This window comes from Chaetodon auriga, chromosome 12 (assembly GCF_051107435.1).
Source record: "Chaetodon auriga isolate fChaAug3 chromosome 12, fChaAug3.hap1, whole genome shotgun sequence".
Lineage (NCBI taxonomy): Eukaryota > Metazoa > Chordata > Actinopteri > Chaetodontiformes > Chaetodontidae > Chaetodon > Chaetodon auriga.
The window spans coordinates 26314165-26332815 of record NC_135085.1 but is presented as its reverse complement, the minus strand read 5'-3'; the positions used below and the strand labels follow the sequence as shown (position 1 = coordinate 26332815).

At 47.7% G+C, this 18651-nt stretch overlaps 1 protein-coding gene across 1 annotated transcript; it reads right to left on the bottom strand.

Annotated features, from left to right (window-relative positions):
- Window positions 1-1112: 1112 nt before the first annotated feature.
- On the bottom strand, window positions 1113-10586 carry LOC143329243 (armadillo repeat-containing protein 1-like). The gene is made up of 7 exons (XM_076745052.1): window positions 10300-10586; window positions 8810-9003; window positions 8603-8694; window positions 7546-7735; window positions 6507-6623; window positions 6118-6192; window positions 1113-4721 (listed from the first exon to the last, which is right to left on the bottom strand). The coding sequence occupies exons 2-7, from the start codon at window positions 8969-8971 to the stop codon at window positions 4530-4532; spliced, it is 828 nt and encodes a 275-aa protein (XP_076601167.1). The 5' UTR covers window positions 8972-9003; window positions 10300-10586; the 3' UTR covers window positions 1113-4529.
- Between the last annotated feature and the right edge of the window lie 8065 nt (window positions 10587-18651).

Below are 18651 nucleotides of genomic sequence, written 5' to 3'. Positions count from 1 at the left end.
TCTGCAGTAACAGAGACTGAGGAGGACGTGGACGCAGACGGACCAGCAGGACGCCGAGCCGGCGCACACTCCTGGTCTCTGGTCTTTCACGTTCTCTGTGTTCAGGACTGAGGAACCGGTTTAGAACCGGACCTGGTCCCAGTCTGCTGACATGTGGACGGGTTCGCCGTGGTGAACTGTTGACTAAAACCGATCAGCCACAGCACTGAACCACGACAGGTGAAGCTCACGGCGCCGACCTTTAATGTTGGTGCTGATTGGTGGAAATGACTCAGGCAGATGTCTGATGTCGTGTCTGATCCAAAGTGACAGGAGAGCAGTTCAGGACCTGAAGAGATCAAAACTTCAATCTAACATTGAGTCCAGACAGAGATTGTTTTTAAAGAGCGTCTGTGTGCTGGGTGAGGCGTTTACTGCCTCCTTGTTTTCTCCAGCGTCGTCTGGATGAACTGCAGTAACCTCTCAGCATTCAAACAACACGCCAGCTTTGTCTGTCAGCCGGCTTGGCTTTCAGCCCCGAACAAAAACCTCCGTTCAACTTGTGTTCGGTTCAGGAGCCGCAGCCGACGCTCGCTGCTCAAAGAGCCTCATTCAGCCCCCACGGCCCCCCGAGCCTGATCCCACCGGACAGACGGACGGACCAACGCCTGAACCAGGAGCAGCAGCAGAGACAGAAGAAGAAGCTTCAGGTCCTGCAGATCAGTCCAAACTGTCTCCGTCTGACTCAAAGAAACAGACGTCACACAAAAACACATTTTTAGAAAACTACGTCATAATGTTTAAAGTGTGATTGTGTTGCTTTTAATCAGAGTCTGAATCTGAAGGACGACACTTTACTCTCTGCTCGTCTTCGTCTCTTTAAAGGTCATATTTCATCTCTGTTACAGCTCAGGCTGTACTGATCCTGAGCTCCATCGTGTCCTCTTGGACTTACTGTCTGTCCATTTAGATTCAGTCTCATTGCTGCACTTTTACTTAATGGCTACACAACTGTAGTTATTCAGTGACTGGCTGTGATTTGTTGGCGTGGACAGAACAAACGTCCTCTGTCCATCAGCTCCTGGACGGAGAAAAGACGACTGGAGCGGCGTGTCTGCGAGCAGCAGACGGTGGACATTCAGGACAGCTTTTATTCTCTGAACAAACCTTTAGGAATCATCATCACAGAACAGTTTGTACAGCAGCACACGATGATGAGGATGAGGATGAAGAACAGTCGTGTTGGCAGGTTTCAGGGAAAAACTCCAAAATCAGGATTTCAACAGAAATCACATGAAGAAAAGAGTAATCTGGAGCTGAGTATCACCTGAGCAGAGGGGCGAGTTCAGTTCATGCAGGTACGAGAGCTCACTGTGACCACAAACATGGACGACTGTAGACCTGACGGAGTAACACCACCTTTCGTGGCAGCTCGACGACACCTGGAGGAAACACACTTCTCACACGGGCACGAACGTAAGACGACGGCGCTGAATGAGGCCGTGACACACCTGGCGACACACCTGTGTCGGTCTGTCACAGCGCTGCATTATGGTTTGTTTGTAGCTTTATGTTGCTAAGCTAGTTAGCTTCTACCTGTCTATCTGCAGTGAGTCAGTCCAGTTCTTAATGTGAGTGTTTGAGTGGAAAGCATCACCTGACATCACCTGATAGAACCACAGGTGGATGTTTTGCTTAGTTTTCTTAAACCAATCAGAATCAGCTTCATTTTGAGCCAAGGTCGTGTCCTGAGACACTTCAATGTCCCGGACAAAGTGAGCGTCGTCTTACGTACGTACGGCTAACACTGCATTTAGATTCAAGCGTCATGCTAATGTATGACAACAGGCTTCACACAATGTGATTGGACAGTGTGTGGTGTGGGCGGAGCTATGAACACAAACAGTCATATCAGGACAGTATGAATCTGTACAAGGTCATCCAAGGTCATTAAAGGTTTGCGATCGTGCTCAGCTGCAGTTCAAAGCTCGTCCTCAAACAGCTGAATTCTGTCACTGATTTCTAAAAATCCTCCTCCCATGAAACTGGTTCTCCTTCTGACTGTCGGACTGCCAACCACAAGGAGAACGAGAGGAAACTGGGTAACGTTGCTCCATGAAACACTACGGTGGCTGAGGTGAAGCAGGCGTTGGGCGTCTGACGCTCAGACTGACCTAAAAGGCGTTCGTGGCTCACGTAGGAGTTTGTCCTCAGGCCTTTCTGACACACGGCTAACGGCGGAAACGCTCACTGAAGGCTGAAATCACGAGTCAGTTCTGACCTTTGGTTTCATGTGGGACACGAGCCGCAGCCTCCTGAGACAAAGTCGTGTGTCTGAGCCACCCACCCTGACAGTCACATGACCTCCGGTAGGCTTTTCGGCAGAAAGGCCTGAAGACAAACTTCTTCTACGGACCTTTAGGGGATGAGGGTGTAAACACAATAACCAGGTCTGGACACCTCTGACCTCTGACCTCTGAGAAAATAAAAGTCTGAAACAGGAAGTGAAGCACCGCTCGCTCGTCCTGAACCAATCAGCCTGTTCTCAGAGTGAGGAGGAATCGAACCGGTGACCTTTCAGTGACGGGTCCGTGTCTGACCTCTGATTGGTTCACGGTGATTTAAAGGTGGGCTGAGTCATTCTGGATCTGGATTCTGGATGTTGGTTTCACCTTCTCTCCTTCTGCACATGATTCCACGTTAGCGTTCCAGGTGTGCCGGCCCCCAGCCTGTTGCCGATTGGCTGGAGCAGTGGCGTACGTCTCGGTCTGACACATTTTGTCTTCTACATTAAAGGGAGAGGAGATAATCACAACATCAACAACCTCAGTCCAGAATGACTCCACCTTCACCACAGTAACAGGGGCCGTGGGTCTGAAGACATCCAGGTGACAAGGAGGCGCTGCACACCTGGACGATGAGACGCGTCCACCTGACAGGCGCAGCAGAGCAGACAGGACAGCGAACAGGACGTCCGTCTCACCTGTTTCATTCACATCTTCAATCAGTTCATCACAAACAGTTCAGACGTGCAGAAGAAGTGTTTCCTGTCTGAGCTGAAAACATCAGCTGTGTGGAGCGATGACGATCCTGTGACCTTTGACCTTTGACCGCAGCTCTTTTACTGACGTCGGCTCGCTGCCTCTCTTCTTCTGTGATGGTTTAATGGCACCGCCTGGAGGATCAGCTCCTGATCAGCTGACAAACATTCAGTGATGTTTCCTTCTCATGATCCAGGTGGAGCTCCGTTTGGATGGAGCTCAACACGAGAAAACAGGGAAACGCTTTGGGAGCGTTTGTGATCGATGTATTGATCAGCTGTGAGTCGTCACAACGTCAAGCTTCACGCCTCACGCTGCAGAAGAAGAGCTCTCACCATCAGTCAGAGAAATCAGCTGTGTGATGACACACACCTTCAACTCTTCACTCAGACAGGTGGACAAGAGGAAGCTACAAGCCTGATTCCAGAACAGCCGAGATGCCGCAGGAAACATCAACCAATCAGAAAGTGATCACCTGTTCTGATCTTCTCTGACACAAACTGACCTGAGAACAGCTCAAAGTCAATATGTTTAATGTTCTTCACTGATTTCTGTAAATATCTCTTATTGTGAATCTGATGCAGCAACACGTTTCACAGACTGAAAGATGTGGAACGCTCCAAAAACACCTGTTTGGAACATTCCAACAGGCTGATTGGTCACAGGTGAGAGGATCATGGTTGGGTATGAAAGGGGCGTCCTGGAAAGACTCAGTCGATCACAGAGGATGGAGAGAGTTCACCACTTTGTGAACACATGAAGCTGCTGTCAGTGAACAGGTTGATTATTGATTACTGATGATTGATTGTGGACTGTCTGGAATCAGGTTTGTATTTAGACAAACTGAACCTACAGCAGGAGTTTCTGATTGGTTGGCTGCTGCTCCATAACGATTCTTTATGAATGGATGAGGGACTCTGAGGTTCTTTTTTCTTTCCATTGAGGACGTGGACGACACAAACGTCATGAAGCATAACACTATTTGGACCCCTCGCTCTACAGCCTGTTGGACATTTGTCCTCCTCTCTGATACGTTCTGTCTGGACCTCGTCGGGGACAGAAGCAGCGAGCTGAAGGCACAGCTGACTCAACTCTGCTCGTCTGTCAAATTGCAGCAAGAAAATTCAAATAAATAATAAAAAGGTGAAAGGAAGAGACGGACGTCCTGCTCATGTTGCTGCTGGACGCTTCCTGTCCGTTAAGACAATCTGGTTTGGAGCAGATGGACCCCCCTGCAGACAGAACGTCGTCACACTTGGTCTCAGACATTTCGACCTGACGCCGCCGTCCTGTCGGTCGTTGTTCGGAAGGATCGGCTCGTCCTGCCGGGAAGAGATTTCGTGGCAGTATCGAAGTGGCGGACGCTGCCTGTTTGTCTGCTCACTGTTGGAAGTTCTGTCTCAGTGTCTGTCTCTCCAGCTCAGACAGACAGCGGTGAGATTTGGCAGCTGGTAGATTTTGGTTCTGAGAGGAGGCGGGGTCTAACGGAGGGGGCGGCGGCCCACAGAGTCACCAGTAGAAGGAGCGGGACAGGAAGTTGGTGGCAGCACCCAGCCAGCTGGTCCCGTCCTGCCCGGATCCCACCCGGCTCACCGCCTTGTCGGGCTCCTGAGATGGACTCTCGTCCTCCGGCAGGTAGTCTGGCAGGTCCACGTTCTGCTCCACCACCACCGAACCGTCCTCGGCGAGCGGGACCAAAACCTGGAGACGACAACTTTGGTTGGACTTGTAGAAACAATGTGATGCTGAGAATGATGGACAGCAGAGACTCTGGACGCCCACAGGGGTTCAGGTCCTGTGTCCTCACAGAACAGTGATGACTTGAGGACAGTCTGACTTATTGATGTCCTCCACCAGTGTCTCATAAAGACACAACAGTCATCAGCGTGTCTGTAATGCAGGTTTGATTAACGCCATCTGAAACTGTTGGGTTTGGATCATTTCGACTGTCTGCTTTGATTCACCTGATTCCCCTGAAATCTGTTATTCCAGCTTTATTCATCATTGTTATAAATTATTGTTATTATTATTCTTGTTATCACTACCTTGGCTGGAAAAACAGAAGCTCTGAGTTTTAGTTCTCGGTCTGAGGTCTGAAGGTCTGACGGTCTGAAGGTCTGACGGTCTGAAGGTCTAAGGTCTGAAGGTCTGAAGTCTGAGGGTCTGAGGGTCTGAGGGTCTAAGGTCTGAAGGTCTAAGGTCTGACGGTCTGAAGGTCTGAAGTCTGAAGGTCTGACGGTCTGAGGTCTGAAGGTCTGAAGGTCTAAGGTCTGAGGGTCTGAGGGTCTGAAGGTCTGAAGGTCTAAGGTCTGAAGTCTGACGGTCTGAAGTCTGAGGGTCTGAGGGTCTGAGGGTCTGAGGGTCTGAGGGTCTGAAGTCTGACGGTCTGAGGGTCTGAGGGTCTGAGGGTCTGAAGGTCTGAAGGTCTGAAGTCTGACGGTCTGAGGGTCTGAAGGTCTAAGGTCTGAAAGTCTGAAGGTCTGAAGTCTGACGGTCTGAGGGTCTGAAGGTCTGAAGGTCTAAGGTCTGAAAGTCTGAAGGTCTGAGGTTAACCTGTTACAACCGTTAACTTCTCCGGCCGTGAACTCGACATCATTAACCTTGACGTGTTTGTCAAAGTCAAACCAAAAGACAAATGTTTGCCGACAAAAACCTCATTGTTGAGAATTTCAGCTCTTTTCAAAAATGATCCCAAAGGATCCAACAAATGTGTCCACGAACACGTTGAGTCAAAGAGTTTCAGGGCTGGGGGACGACAGTCAAAGGACACTTTAAGTCTCCTGATGGACGGTAAATGGGTCACAATGGTTTCTATGTATGACGAAGCTGCAGGCTGCACTTCAAACAGACGATGAAGGACAGTCCAGGAAAACACGTCTTCAGGCGAGAAGCTCGAACAAAGAGTGTCAAACTGTCCCCTCTGTCTCTGTCTTCATTACAGTCGGCTCAATGTCTGATGACAGCTGATCATAAACTGACTTCAGGTGTTGTTAGTTTACTCGTTACAGCTTCTTTTCACTCAGCCAATCACGCGTCATCCCTCATCATTCTAACCAACGAATGAGCAGAGAAATCAAACCAGAGGACCGAAACTGACCTCGTCCCCGTTCTCTCCTTTCACCACCTGCTGAGCCGTCATCACCTGCGTGGACGCGATGGCCGACGCCAGAGCCTGAAACAGGAAAACACGTCATGTATGTACAGGATCGATACGAACATGCATGATGATCTTTAAAACGACGCGTTCATGTTGAAACAGCAGGAAACAGGAAACAGTCTGTCCCTCGTGTGGACGTAACATTGACCAGTGGACACAGTGGACACAGTGGACACCTGAGAGACCTGAACCAGTTTGTTTGAGAAGGAAATGAAGTCTGAGAGCAGCTCATCACATCCCCCGAAATAATGAATTTAACAGTGAAGGATGTTTGCTGCTCAGAGGAAGAGGAGGAAGAGGAGGAAGAGGAGGAAGAGGAGGAGAGTCACCTCAGCCTTCAGGTCTGATCGGATTCGGACGATGCATCTCTTCAGGGTCATCTGGAAGGTGAAGCTGATCACTCCTCGGATTTTCAGCAGAGCCTCCTCACACAGACTCCTCCGACTCTGAGCGGGAGGAGGAGCAAACCAGTTAAATCCAGTTTAACCCAGTTTAACCAAGTTTAATGTCACGTTTCTTTCTAATGCAGATCAGTCAGCTGGTAAACTGGAATCAATGCAGAGATAAACCAAATGTCCTCGTGTGATGTGTCATGAGATGTTCTTAAAGCTGAGGAGCCCCGAGGAGCACCGAGGAGCCCTGAGGAGCACCGAGGAGCCCTGAGGAGCCCTGAGGAGCCTCGACAGGCTCTGAGGAGCCCCGAGGAGCACTGAGGGGCAGATGACAGTCGGATGACATCAAGACAAAGAGCAGACACACAAACCATGGATGAAGGACTGAAGAAGAGAAAAGGTGGAGCAGAAAAGTTCAGAGAGAAAAAGAAAAAGAATCTTTTTTTCACTCAAACAAACATCAAACTAAACCCTGCAGCGAAACGAGACGAGTCCACAGGAGGGACGAGGACCGTGGACAGCACAGGACGAGGCTGCAGCCGAGCAGCAGCAACACCACGAGTTGTTACCGAGCTAGCCCGTTAGCAGCTAGCCCGTTAGCAGCAGCGGTACCAGCATGCACCTCCTTCCCGCTGGAGGAGGAGGAGAAGCCTTCCTCTCCTCTGTCCAGGACTAAAACTGAACTGATGAAAACACTGCACAGCACACGGCTGCTGGCAGGGCTTTGTGTCTGAGCTGCCTTTAACTCACCTCCTCCTCGTTTAAGACAACGATTCTTTATTCATCTCTCAGTTTACAGAGCATCTCATGACGAGCAGCACGTCGCCAACAGGTGCACAAACACCTGACGTGATCGACCAGCTCTCCTCTCTTTGCTTCTTTTGTGTATCAGCCAGTAACTTTGACACAGAGTGACACAGTGATGAGCGAATGAATGAGTGAATGAGTGATGTCGTCCTTCAGGGCTCCTGCTCACCGAGTCGTCCAGTCCGTCGATGTGGAGGATGACGGTCTTGGCTCTCTTGTTGCTGGAGCCCAGGAAGAACTGGGCTTTGCGGCGGCCGCTCACGGCCTCCTCGGCCGGCTCGGACTCGGCGCCGCCGGACGCCTGCAGGAGCTCGTAGATCTCAGACGCCAGCAGCTTCGTCTCTCCGGGCGTGGTCGATCTGGACAGGACGGGATGAAAGTCAGAATGTGGAGCAGCTGTGACACAAACAGAAGCTTAGAGCTTCACTGAAACACACGACTGCATGTGCACAAAGCTCTGGACCACAGGTCAGACACACCTGAGCGTCTGCTCACCTGAGCGTCTGCACACCTGGGCGTCTGCTCACCTGGGCATCTGCACACCTGAGCGTCTGCACACCTGAGCGTCTGCTCACCTGAGCGTCTGCACACCTGGGCGTCTGCTCACCTGAGCGTCTGCACACCTGGGCGTCTGCTCACCTGAGCGTCTGCACACCTGGGCGTCTGCTCACCTGGGCGTCTGCTCACCGTCACTGCCGCACCATCATCGTGAGCATGTTTAAGTCCTCCTCTCGTCCGTGTGAGCAGTTTATGTCCAGAGGACGCAGACTCTGTGTTTGCGTCCTCTGGACATAAACTGAAATAAATGAAACGAGAAACATCTTAAAGCTAAAAAACGACACAAACACAGTTTGACTGTGAGTTTGGAGAAAAACTTTACGTTTTCATGACTGAACTAAGGAGCAGAAACGCTTTTCAAAGATTTATCACTTTGTTTTGTCCCTGACGTGTTTGCAGACCTTCACAGTTTGGACTATGAAGTGGCGTCTGAGGACGGTTTTGTCCGTCTTCTGTTCTACGTCTCAGCACACTGAACCTCTGTGGGTTTTGGACTGCTGGTCAAACAAAGTGAGACATCTGAAGACGTAAGCACAGACTGTGTGATGGACATTTAGTCCTCTTTTTGGACAGTTTCGGCCCTTCCAAATGACCCAGATGAAAAGCAGACACACCACATGGAATTAAATGAAATTCAGTCTCAGCTGCACGCTGGACATCAGACTCACTTCTGCACGACGTTCTGGAGGCTCAGCATCATCCCCAGCTCCCCCTTCAGCTTCTCCTGGTTGGCTCGACATTCCGCCAGGTAACGGACCGCCTGAGAACACCAACCAATCACAGTTAGGCTGATGACAGAAGACCACACAGAGGACCGGATGAAGGCACCAAGCGGTCACACAAACATCTGCTCGACCGGCTGTGACGCAGCTCACCAGGAGGGCCGAGTAGACCACCTGAGGGTTGGGGTGGTCCAGGAACAGGATGAGTCCCGGCAGGCAGCCCTGGTCCTGGACGATGGCCCTGCGGTTCATGGGGTCGGCGGCCAGGTCCCTCAGCTGGTTGACCACGGCCAGGGCGTCCGGCTCCACGCTCATGGCTGACGGTCACTCACCCATACAAGAACCAACTGAAGACGGCAGCAACAGACAGTCCGTCAAACACAAGCACTGACAGACTGAACAACACACAGTGGACGCAGCCCTGAGGACTGCTGCCCCCAACCCTCGAGCCTGGCATTATGGCTGCCATCTTAGTTTCTTTGAGGCAGAAGTGACCATATTTGGACGAGAGGGGGAGTTGGGGAGGCTTTGCTTTGTTATGCCTCGTTCCTGATTGGATGTGACTGAGAACCTGCGGAGACGCCGTGGTAGTGACCAAACGAACATCACGCTGCGCTGGAGGAGACCCGACACTAATGACCGTTTTCTCAGGAGCTGAAATACATCAGCTCTGAACCTGGACGCGACCTTTGTTCATCACCGTCCCTCTGACTCGGTTCAGGAGGCGTTCGAGACCTCTGATCGTTCAGTGACACCCAGAAGTAAGATGGTGATCACTGTCAGTAGATGTGTCAACAGATGAACACGAGGGGGGCTGGAGGGAGCAGTATGCAGGGAGCAGTCTTTACATGAAGATTATTTACATAAAACATTCATCCTGCATCTTTAAACAGAATCACATGAACTGGTCACACGGCAGAAATGAAAGCAGAGTGACGTCATGTTCACACGTGGTTTATGAAAGAACTGAAGCTCTGTGCTGACAGTTGAAGGATGAGACCAAAGACGTGTGGACGGCTCGCTGCATTAAGACTGCAGCTCAGGTAAAGGAAAAACGAGACGACTGGAGGATTTGAGTCACTCAGACCGTTGAATTCTGGGTTTGTCCTCCATCTCTGCTCAGTCCTTTGACGTGTTTTCAGGATCCACCTGTCTGCAGGTCTCCTCCCAGATTCGTCACATGACGCATCGCCCACACTGACCTCAGATCTGTCACACTGACTGTTCGGTTCAGTTCCACTTACCTCCATCTCAAATCATCGCACCTGAGCCGCACACGGACCCACCCAACACCCCCTCAACCACTGAACTGAAACACACACACACACACGGCAGAGAGCGCGTGTCAAACAGCTTCACTCCTGCAGAGAGTGCAAATGTGCCGAACACACCGCCTTTTTGCAGGTATTCAGTCATGTCTCTCTGGTGTGTGTCCACGTTCTGGAGCACATTTAATCGACGGATTTTAGCATCGTGTTCGGCGTGTCCTCCGACAGACAACGAACACGGTGATGAGCTAACGGAAGCCGGCGTTGTCACCCTGCCATCCCGTCTCTCAGACGATGTATTTCGGGTCAGAACTACGATGTTAGCCGATAGCTCCACGGGCTCTCTGGACCCATGCTAATGCTAACAGCGCTCACCTCTGACTGTCACCGGCACCGAGCGGCGGGCTAGCGGCTAACGCTAGCGGTTAGCTTCTCCTCCGTGAGTCTCACGCCGCACCCGGAGCAGACATGAACCACCGGTGACACTTGATGTCTGTGAAACAGCAGCTGGAGGCGGAAGACGGTGATTCACGGATCTGGTTTGGCTCGAATTCAATTAAAAATACGTTTGTAATGCTGTTTACAGTGACAGTAAATAAATTCTGTCGAGTCTTCCGGCTGAAAAGCAACCAGGCGGCGACATATGAACATTAAGGCCTGTGATTGGATGGCTAGTTATCATGTGACGCCAGTGACCAATGGCTGCATTGCTCCAAGAGTTAAAGGACCCACACCCTGCAGGTGCCGGACAACTGATGCAGGATCAGCTGTGGTGGTTTACCTTTATGAAAACTGTAGCAAGAAATCTGAATAATCAGAGCGTGACCAGGTGTGACCAGGTGTGACTCAGGAAGAAACGTCAGCGTTGTCAGAAAAATATTTTTCAAACTCACAACTTAATTCATTTCCATCCCAAAACAGAAACACAAGAGAAGTCGAACAAAATACAAAGTGCCTTATCAGAGAGTCAGAGAAAATACGAGAAAGTTCTGTTTGACAGATTTAAGGTTTAAAAAGTCTGAATAAAAACAAAGAAAAAGTCATCGGCCTGCACAATAAACACTGTTCGAAGCATTTCCTTTTACGTGTGCCAGAGTCTAATGAGAAAGACGTGTTGGTCTTTAATAACCGAGTCGTTTTTTTATGGTGACGTGAACTTTACTTCGATAAAGTACAGCACATTCTAATCAATGTCATCACTGAAACCAGAGCAAAGACGTTTAAGACTTCAGTGTCCAGCAGGGGGCAGCACTTACCTGATAACTGACTGAAGCTCTGTGGCGAGAGGAGCTTTGTCCTCTGGACACAAACACATCGTCTGTCTGGGCCAGCACAGAGGATGCAGGTACGACGTGTGGACTGTGGACGACTCACAGCTGATTAAAAGCTCTTTTTGATGAAGCTGCGGTGAATGATGAGCGATGTAAACCATTACTTTAACTGCTCAGTAATGACTGCCCACTGCACTGTGAGCGACAGGGACCAGGAGGCCAGAGAGCTGACATGTGGATTCGGCTGTGAGGAGGGCAGCACCACCCAGAACCGCCTGTTGCAAACTGGATGAACTGGTGGATGTTCTCTGCTGCAGCGACTGACTGAGGCCCACAGTGATGGCAAAACCACAGTCTCTGCACAAGAACCCGAAGGCTCCTTCAGCTCAGAGGAAGGAGAGGCAGAAGGCTGTGCAGCAGAGACAGAGACGCTGTGCAGCAGAGACAGAGACAGAGACACTGTGCAGCAGAGACAGAGACACTGTGCAGCAGAGACACTGTGCAGCAGAGACAGAGACAGAGACGCTGTGCAGCAGAGACGCTGTGCAGCAGAGACACTGTGCAGCAGAGACACTGTGCAGCAGAGACAGAGACAGAGACACTGTGCAGCAGAGACAGAGACGCTGTGCAGCAGAGACAGAGACACTGTGCAGCAGAGACAGAGACGCTGAAGCTTCAGAAGAAAACAGACGCTTTCCTTTATTTTTGGTTTCATCTTCACATTTTGAACATGTTTGTTTGTTCAAATCCTTTTTCAAATACTAAAAATAACACGTATCTCCAGAAAGAAGAAGGTTTATTTATTCCTCTGGCTGCTGGACGTAACATGAAAATAACTGGTATGAATAGAAATATAAATGAAATGATATAAATTGTGGCTGATTTAAAAATAATTGATCAGGTTTTGTACACATGAAGAGCTGATTATTAAATGTCTATGTTGTACATAAAATGACAGGATGTCCTCTCTGTCCACTGCAGGTCGATTCTTAAGACATTTAAATATTAAATTTGTAAAAGTTGTGACAACAGGGTCATAACTGAGCGTCTGTGACATGTAAGAGCTTCACTCTGTGAACTAAACACTTCATTAAGGGAGCAAAGTAAATCCTCATGAATCTGTGAGCAGCTCTGATGGAGCAGATGTTCAGACCTGAGCTTCACTTCAGTCTTTAACTTAAACACAGATCATTCAAAGCTGAAATCCTGATGACAGGTCAAACAGACAGAGAAGAGTGAGTGAATGTCAAATTCTCACAATGAAATGATTCAAAATGAGCTGCGTCGTTAAAACCTGATGAAGATCATGTCACATCTGTGAGGAGGAGCAACGCTGGCTGAAGCTCAGCGACGACAGAGACTGCTTCAGTTCAGGATGGACTCACGACTGATTTCAGTTTGGTTTCTGATCACACTCAGAGGTAAGTGACAATCAGTGAGTAAAATATCAGGTAACAGTGAAACTTAATTCAGTGAAAGAAGTTAAACAGAGTTTTCTCTTTGTTTAGGTGTCAGCTGTCAAGAACTCAGTCCAGTCAACAATGAAGAGTCCAGTTCAGAAGACAGCACTGTGACTCTGTCCTACAAATACTCCAAGAAAGCAACTGCGAGTGATTATTTCTTCTGGTATCGACAATATCCAGGAAAACCACCAGAGTTCCTCATCTTTCAATTGGGAACACAAAATGCAACAGAGTCCAGACTGTCTGTGAAAGTGAGTGAGGATCAAACCCAAATGGATCTGCAGATCTCCTCTGCTGCAGTGACTGACTCTGCTCTGTACTACTGTGCTGTGAGGCCCACAGTGACAGGAAACACCAAAACTCTGTACAAAAACACAAGCTGACACACTGACAAGCTGCTGGAGGCCTTTGTTCCACACTGTTGGACTCAACTTTTTACCTCCACTAGAGGGCCTCATTATCAAGTAGGCGCTGCACTACTTGTGCACTGTGTTCAACCATTCTGTCAATAAGAACTGCTGCTGTGAAGAGAACCATTCTCACACTGAATGTTGAACATCACCTACTTTCTCCTCTTCATTTCAACCTTGTTGTACAGATGGAACATTGGCTGTGGATTATTCTGGCTGCTCTTTGCTTTGGTGAGAAATAAAACATCACATTTCCTTTGAAAACTCTTGAATGTCTGTGTGTCTGACTGTGATGACGGAACTTTAATCGATCATCTTTATTGATTCATCTCTTCCTCTGCATGTTCTCTTCTTCCTCAGAGTGTAAAGGAGAAGACAGAGTGACCCAGACAAAAGAAGATGTCATTGCTACTGAAGGAGACACAGTTACACTGGACTGTACTTTTGAGTTTAGTTCTGGAGTTCCAAATTTGTTCTGGTACAAACAAGAAGTGAACGGTTTCCCAAAGTTCATGCTGAAATGTTTCTCAACAACAACAGAAAATGCAAAAGAGTTCGACAAAGACAGATTTAATGCGACAATCAAGGATAAGTTGGTTCCTCTGAAGATCCAGAAGCTTCAGCTGTCTGACTCTGCTCTGTACTACTGTGCTCTGCAGCCCACAGTGACAGGAAACACCAAAACTCTGTACAAAAACCTTTGGAGCAAACACAACAGAATCCTCCACAACGTCCACTAGAGGGAGTCACACACCATGAAGCCATTACGGTCTGAGCCAGAGTCACTGGACTGATGACAAATCCAACAATAAAGAAAGAAGCAACACAGATTAGAGACAGAGCTCCTGTGAACAGAGGAAACATTTATTGGTTGAGCTGAACTGAGGAAATAACATCAGGAGGTGACAGGCCCCGCCCACTGAGCCTCCACTCAACCAATGACATGATTTCTTACTCATTCTCCTGCAGTGGGACATCATTGCTCCTCTGCTGTCTGTTTGACTTCAACAACTCCAAAGACATGTTGCTTCACCTCTTGTTGCTCTTCTGTCACTTTACAGGTGAGTGTTACAACAGAACAGGAGCTCAAGTTTTCTTTAAGCTGCTGCATTAACCACATATACACAACCTGTATTTCACAACCGCTCTCATTTCTTTGCTCTGACAGAAAGCACCTCACCTTTTCATCATCCTGGAACAGTGAATGTTAATGGAACTGTACTTTTTCTGTTTTACTGTCAATGTCCATACAATCACACTGTACACTTGACATTTTCCACTGTGTTCTCCTCTCAGCCTCATGAACAATGTCAGTCTAATGGCTTCATTTTATCCACTTTTTCCAGGACTCATAGCTGGAGACAAAATCTCTCCAGGAGAAGATAAAGTCAGTGGAAGAGAAGGACAACCTGTCACACTCACATGTCAATATGAGACAAGCGATAGTGATATTGAACTTCACTGGTACAAACATCATTCTGACATTCAGGCTCCTCAGTTTATACTCTGGAAAGGAGCAAAAGGATACACATCTCAACATATTCCTGACAATCGATATGAAAGTCGAACATCAAGCTCATGGACTGAACTGACCATAACAAGCCTAACCCTGGCAGACACAGCTCTCTACTACTGTGCTCTAGAAACACAGTGATACAAAGTGTAGAAGAGGCTGTACAAAAAGCTGAACACAGATATCTGACTACTCTTCAAACAGGAGGGAAGTGGTATTCAAACCACAGCTTCATATCAGATGGATTCTGATCATTCCTGTTGGATCAGAGTCACTGTGGTTACAGCTGCTCATCAAACACTGTGGGAGGACTGACATGAGCAGCCAATCAATGACAAAGCAGCTGGATGATGCTTCAAACTCAAGACACCATTCAATTCAATTTAATTTGTATCGCGCCAAATCACAACAGAAGCTGTCTCAGGACACTTTACATATAGAGCTGGTACAGGCCGAGCTCTTTTATCAACAGAGACCAAACAATTTCCTCATGGGCAAGCACTTGGTGACAACTTCCTTTAAACAGGCAGAAACTTCAGGCAGAACCAGGCTGTGGGTGGGCGGCCATCTGCCTCGACCGGTTGGGTGAGAGGGAGAGAGAGAGATGGACAGAAATACAATCACAGTAACAGTGACAGTGGATGTGATAACAGTCGTAGCAGTTGCAGTGGATGTCAGGCAGGGCCATGACAGGAGACGTAGCTGTAATCCACAATCCAGATTCAGCCACTATCCATGGGAACCTGTGAGACGACAAAGCACAGAGACTCCAGGGAAGAAGCTTAGTTAGTAACACGCCGTGGTAGGACATGAAAAGGTGCAGATGGAGAGGGAGAGGAGGACAGAGGAGCTCGGTGTATCTTTGGACGTCCCCCGACAGTCTCATGCTATCACAGCATAACTAGGAGCTGGTTCAAGGTAAGCCTGAGCCAGCCCGAACTATAAGCTTTGTCAAAAAGGAAGGTTTTAAGCCTACTCTTAAATGTAGAGACAGTGTCTGCCTCCCGGACAAAAACTGGAAGATGGTTCCACAGGAGAGGAGCTTGAAAGCTAAATGCTCTGGCTCCTGTTCTGCTTTTGGAGACTTTAGGAACCATAAGTAGGCCTGCATTCTGGGAACGCAGTGTTCGAGTGGGGTAATAAGGTACTATGAGCTCTTTAAGATAAGATGGTGCCTGACCATTTATGCCTTTGTACGTAAGGAGGAGAATTTTAAATTCTATTCTAAACTTCACAGGGAGCCAGTGCAGAGTGGCTAATGTCGGAGAAATATGATCTCTCTTTCTTGTTTTTGTCAGAACACGTGCTGCAGCGTTCTGGAGCAGCTGAAGAATATTCAGCAACGAATTTGGGCAGCTTGATAGTAGAGAACTGCAATAATCCAGCCTGGAAGTTACGAATGCATGGACTAGTTTTTCTGCATAATTTTGAGACAAAACATGCAACAAAGGCAGTCCTTGATATTTGTTTTACATGGGAGTGAAAGGACATGTCCTGATCAAAGATAACTCCCAGATTTTTTACAGTGGTGCTGCCATCCATAACTGCTACGTCATCAGAAAGTGAGTTTCTAAGATTTTTAGGGCCTAGTACTATAACTTCAGTTTTGTCCGAGTTTAGCATCAGAAAATTGCAGGTCATCCAGGTCTTTATATCCTGAAGACATGCTTGTAGTCTAGTTAACTGACTGGTTTCTTCTGGCTTCATTGATAAATATAGCTAGGTATCATCTGCATAGCAATGAAATTTTATTGAGTGCTTCCTGATTATCTTCCCTAAAGGAAGCATATATAAGGTGAATAGAATCGGTCCGAGCACAGAACCCTGCGGAACTCCATAGCTGACTTTAGCGAGCACAGAGGAGTCGTCATTAACATGTACAAACTGACCAGTAGGATTTAAACCAGCTTAGCACAGTTCCAATGAATGCCAATGAAGTGTTCCAGTCTCTGCAATAGGATACTATGGTCAATGGTGTTAAATGCAGCACTAAGATCTAAAAAGACTAGTACAGAGACAAGTCCTTTATCAGATGCAAGTAGAAGGTCATTTGTAAGTTTAACCAGTGCTGTCTCTGTGCTATGATGCGCTCTAAATCCTGACTGGAAATCCTCAAATAAACTTTTTTTGTGTAGAAAGTCACACAGCTGATTAGCAACTGCTTTCTCAAGAGTTTTTGAGAGAAAGGGAAGGATGGATATCGGTCTGTAGTTGGCTAAAACCCCTGGATCAAGAGTAGGCTTTTTAAGCAGAGGTTTTATTCCAGCTACTTCAAAGGACTGTGGTATGTAGCCTGTCGATAAAGACAGATTGATCATGTCTAATACGGAAGAGTCAGTTAAGTGCCAAAGAGAAACCTGGGATTGTTCTTGTTTTCCTCTATTAGTGCAGAGTAACAGGCTGCTCTGGCACTGCAAAGGGCTTTCCTGTATATTTTAAGACTGTCTTGCCAGACGAACCGAAATTCTTCCAAATTGGTAGAACGCCATTTCCTCTCTATTTTTAGTGAAGTTTGCTTTAATTTGCGGGCGTGAGGGTTATACCATGGAACTAGCCTCCTCTGTTTTATTATCTTCTTTTTTAGGGGGGCAACAGAGTCAAGCGTCATATGCAATGAACCTGTAGCACTATCAACCAGGTAGTCAATTTGGGAGGGACAAAGGCCATGACAACAAAAAGCAAATGAACACAGAAATAACTGGGGATCAAACACACTGAGACATAAACTCTGGATTTACTCAGAATTTGTCTTTTCAGGCATTAAAGTCTACAGCATGCATCCAGTACGACCACAGTCGACCAGTTTCAGAGTAAAAGTGGCTCATTTAAAGCGACAGCAGCTTCCACAAACACTCCACCATCTTTGCTGTGGACCTGACGCTGATGGACAAAATTACAAGTTCCAAACTTCACCTGGAAAGCAGAGTTTAATCTGTGATGTTGAATTGAAAAGACAAAGCAAACATGAAAAGTCTGATTCTGTCTCAACATTCAGTCAGTCCACTTCATGGATCATTTGTGCAGTGACAGACATTAGGGGGCGCTTCAGAATCATCAGCACCTTCAGTCCTTCAGTTCAAAGCGTTTGCTGTCCAGCACAAGACGTCTCAGCTGAATCCAACACAACCACTACATGCAGGATGAGGTGACACCGTCTGAAGAAACACACAGGCTGAAGACACCATGTGGAGGATTTATACCATCTGCCTCTGTCCTCCCTCATGAACACTAAGCCCTCTATGAAAATGATCATGTCAAGGTTCTCGCTGGACACCTGAGAAATTAATGGCATCCAGGCTGGAAATGAACAATTTCAGACAAACTGATTCAACATTTGAGCGAAGAAATAAGTTCACGGACGACCAAACAACGATGAACCGAGACATTAAAGTGAGGAGAACTTTGTGTGTGATGACCTTTGTCTGACCTTTGCTCGGGCTGATTCAATAAACGACATGTTCATATTAGTCTGCGTCCACTGTCATTACAAGAACTGTAAACTGTCCTCCATGTTCCCAGAACAAAGACAAAATCTTCAGGTGAAGCTTCCTTCAGCTCTGACCTGCCTTGGTCTCACAGCGGCGTGAAGGACTGAAAGTGGACATTCAGCAAACGTTTCTCTGAGGCAGAGCTGCTCTGGACAAAAAATCATCTCACTGGCTGAAGTGAACTTTGGTAGGCAGAGAGTCTCTGGCCCCACCCACTGATGTTCAACTCGACCAATGAGATGATCTCTGTCTCCAGGGCACAAAGGTTTGAAGAACTAAAAGCACAATGGTCTTGATGTTGAGGAGAAGGGCTGTGCAGCAGAGAGGCTGTTTCGTTTCTCTTTCTCCTGCAGTGGAAGAACGTTGTTCCTCTGCTGTCTGTCTGACTTCAACAACTCCAAAGACATGTTGCTTTACCTCTTTCTACTCTTCTCTCACTTCATAGGTGAGTGTTACAACACAGATCAAAGTCTCATTTAACCTGCTGGATTAACCAGATATTGGCTCCACATTTCATAACGTCAGCTTTATCTGTGTAAGATGAAGATTTCCATGATGGAGAAAGACATTTGCTTCATTGAA

Bases quoted from the DNA above. Each gene is read 5' to 3' on its own strand.
- LOC143329243 (XM_076745052.1), bottom strand. From the start codon at position 8,971: ATGAGCGTGGAGCCGGACGCCCTGGCCGTGGTCAACCAGCTGAGGGAC. The intron at 8,695-8,809 runs GTGAGCTGCGTC...TGGTGTTCTCAG, and splicing joins TGGTCTACTCGGCCCTCCTG to GCGGTCCGTTACCTGGCGGA. The intron at 6,193-6,506 runs GTGACTCTCCTC...TTCCTGTTTCAG, and splicing joins GATCAGACCTGAAGGCTGAG to GCTCTGGCGTCGGCCATCGC.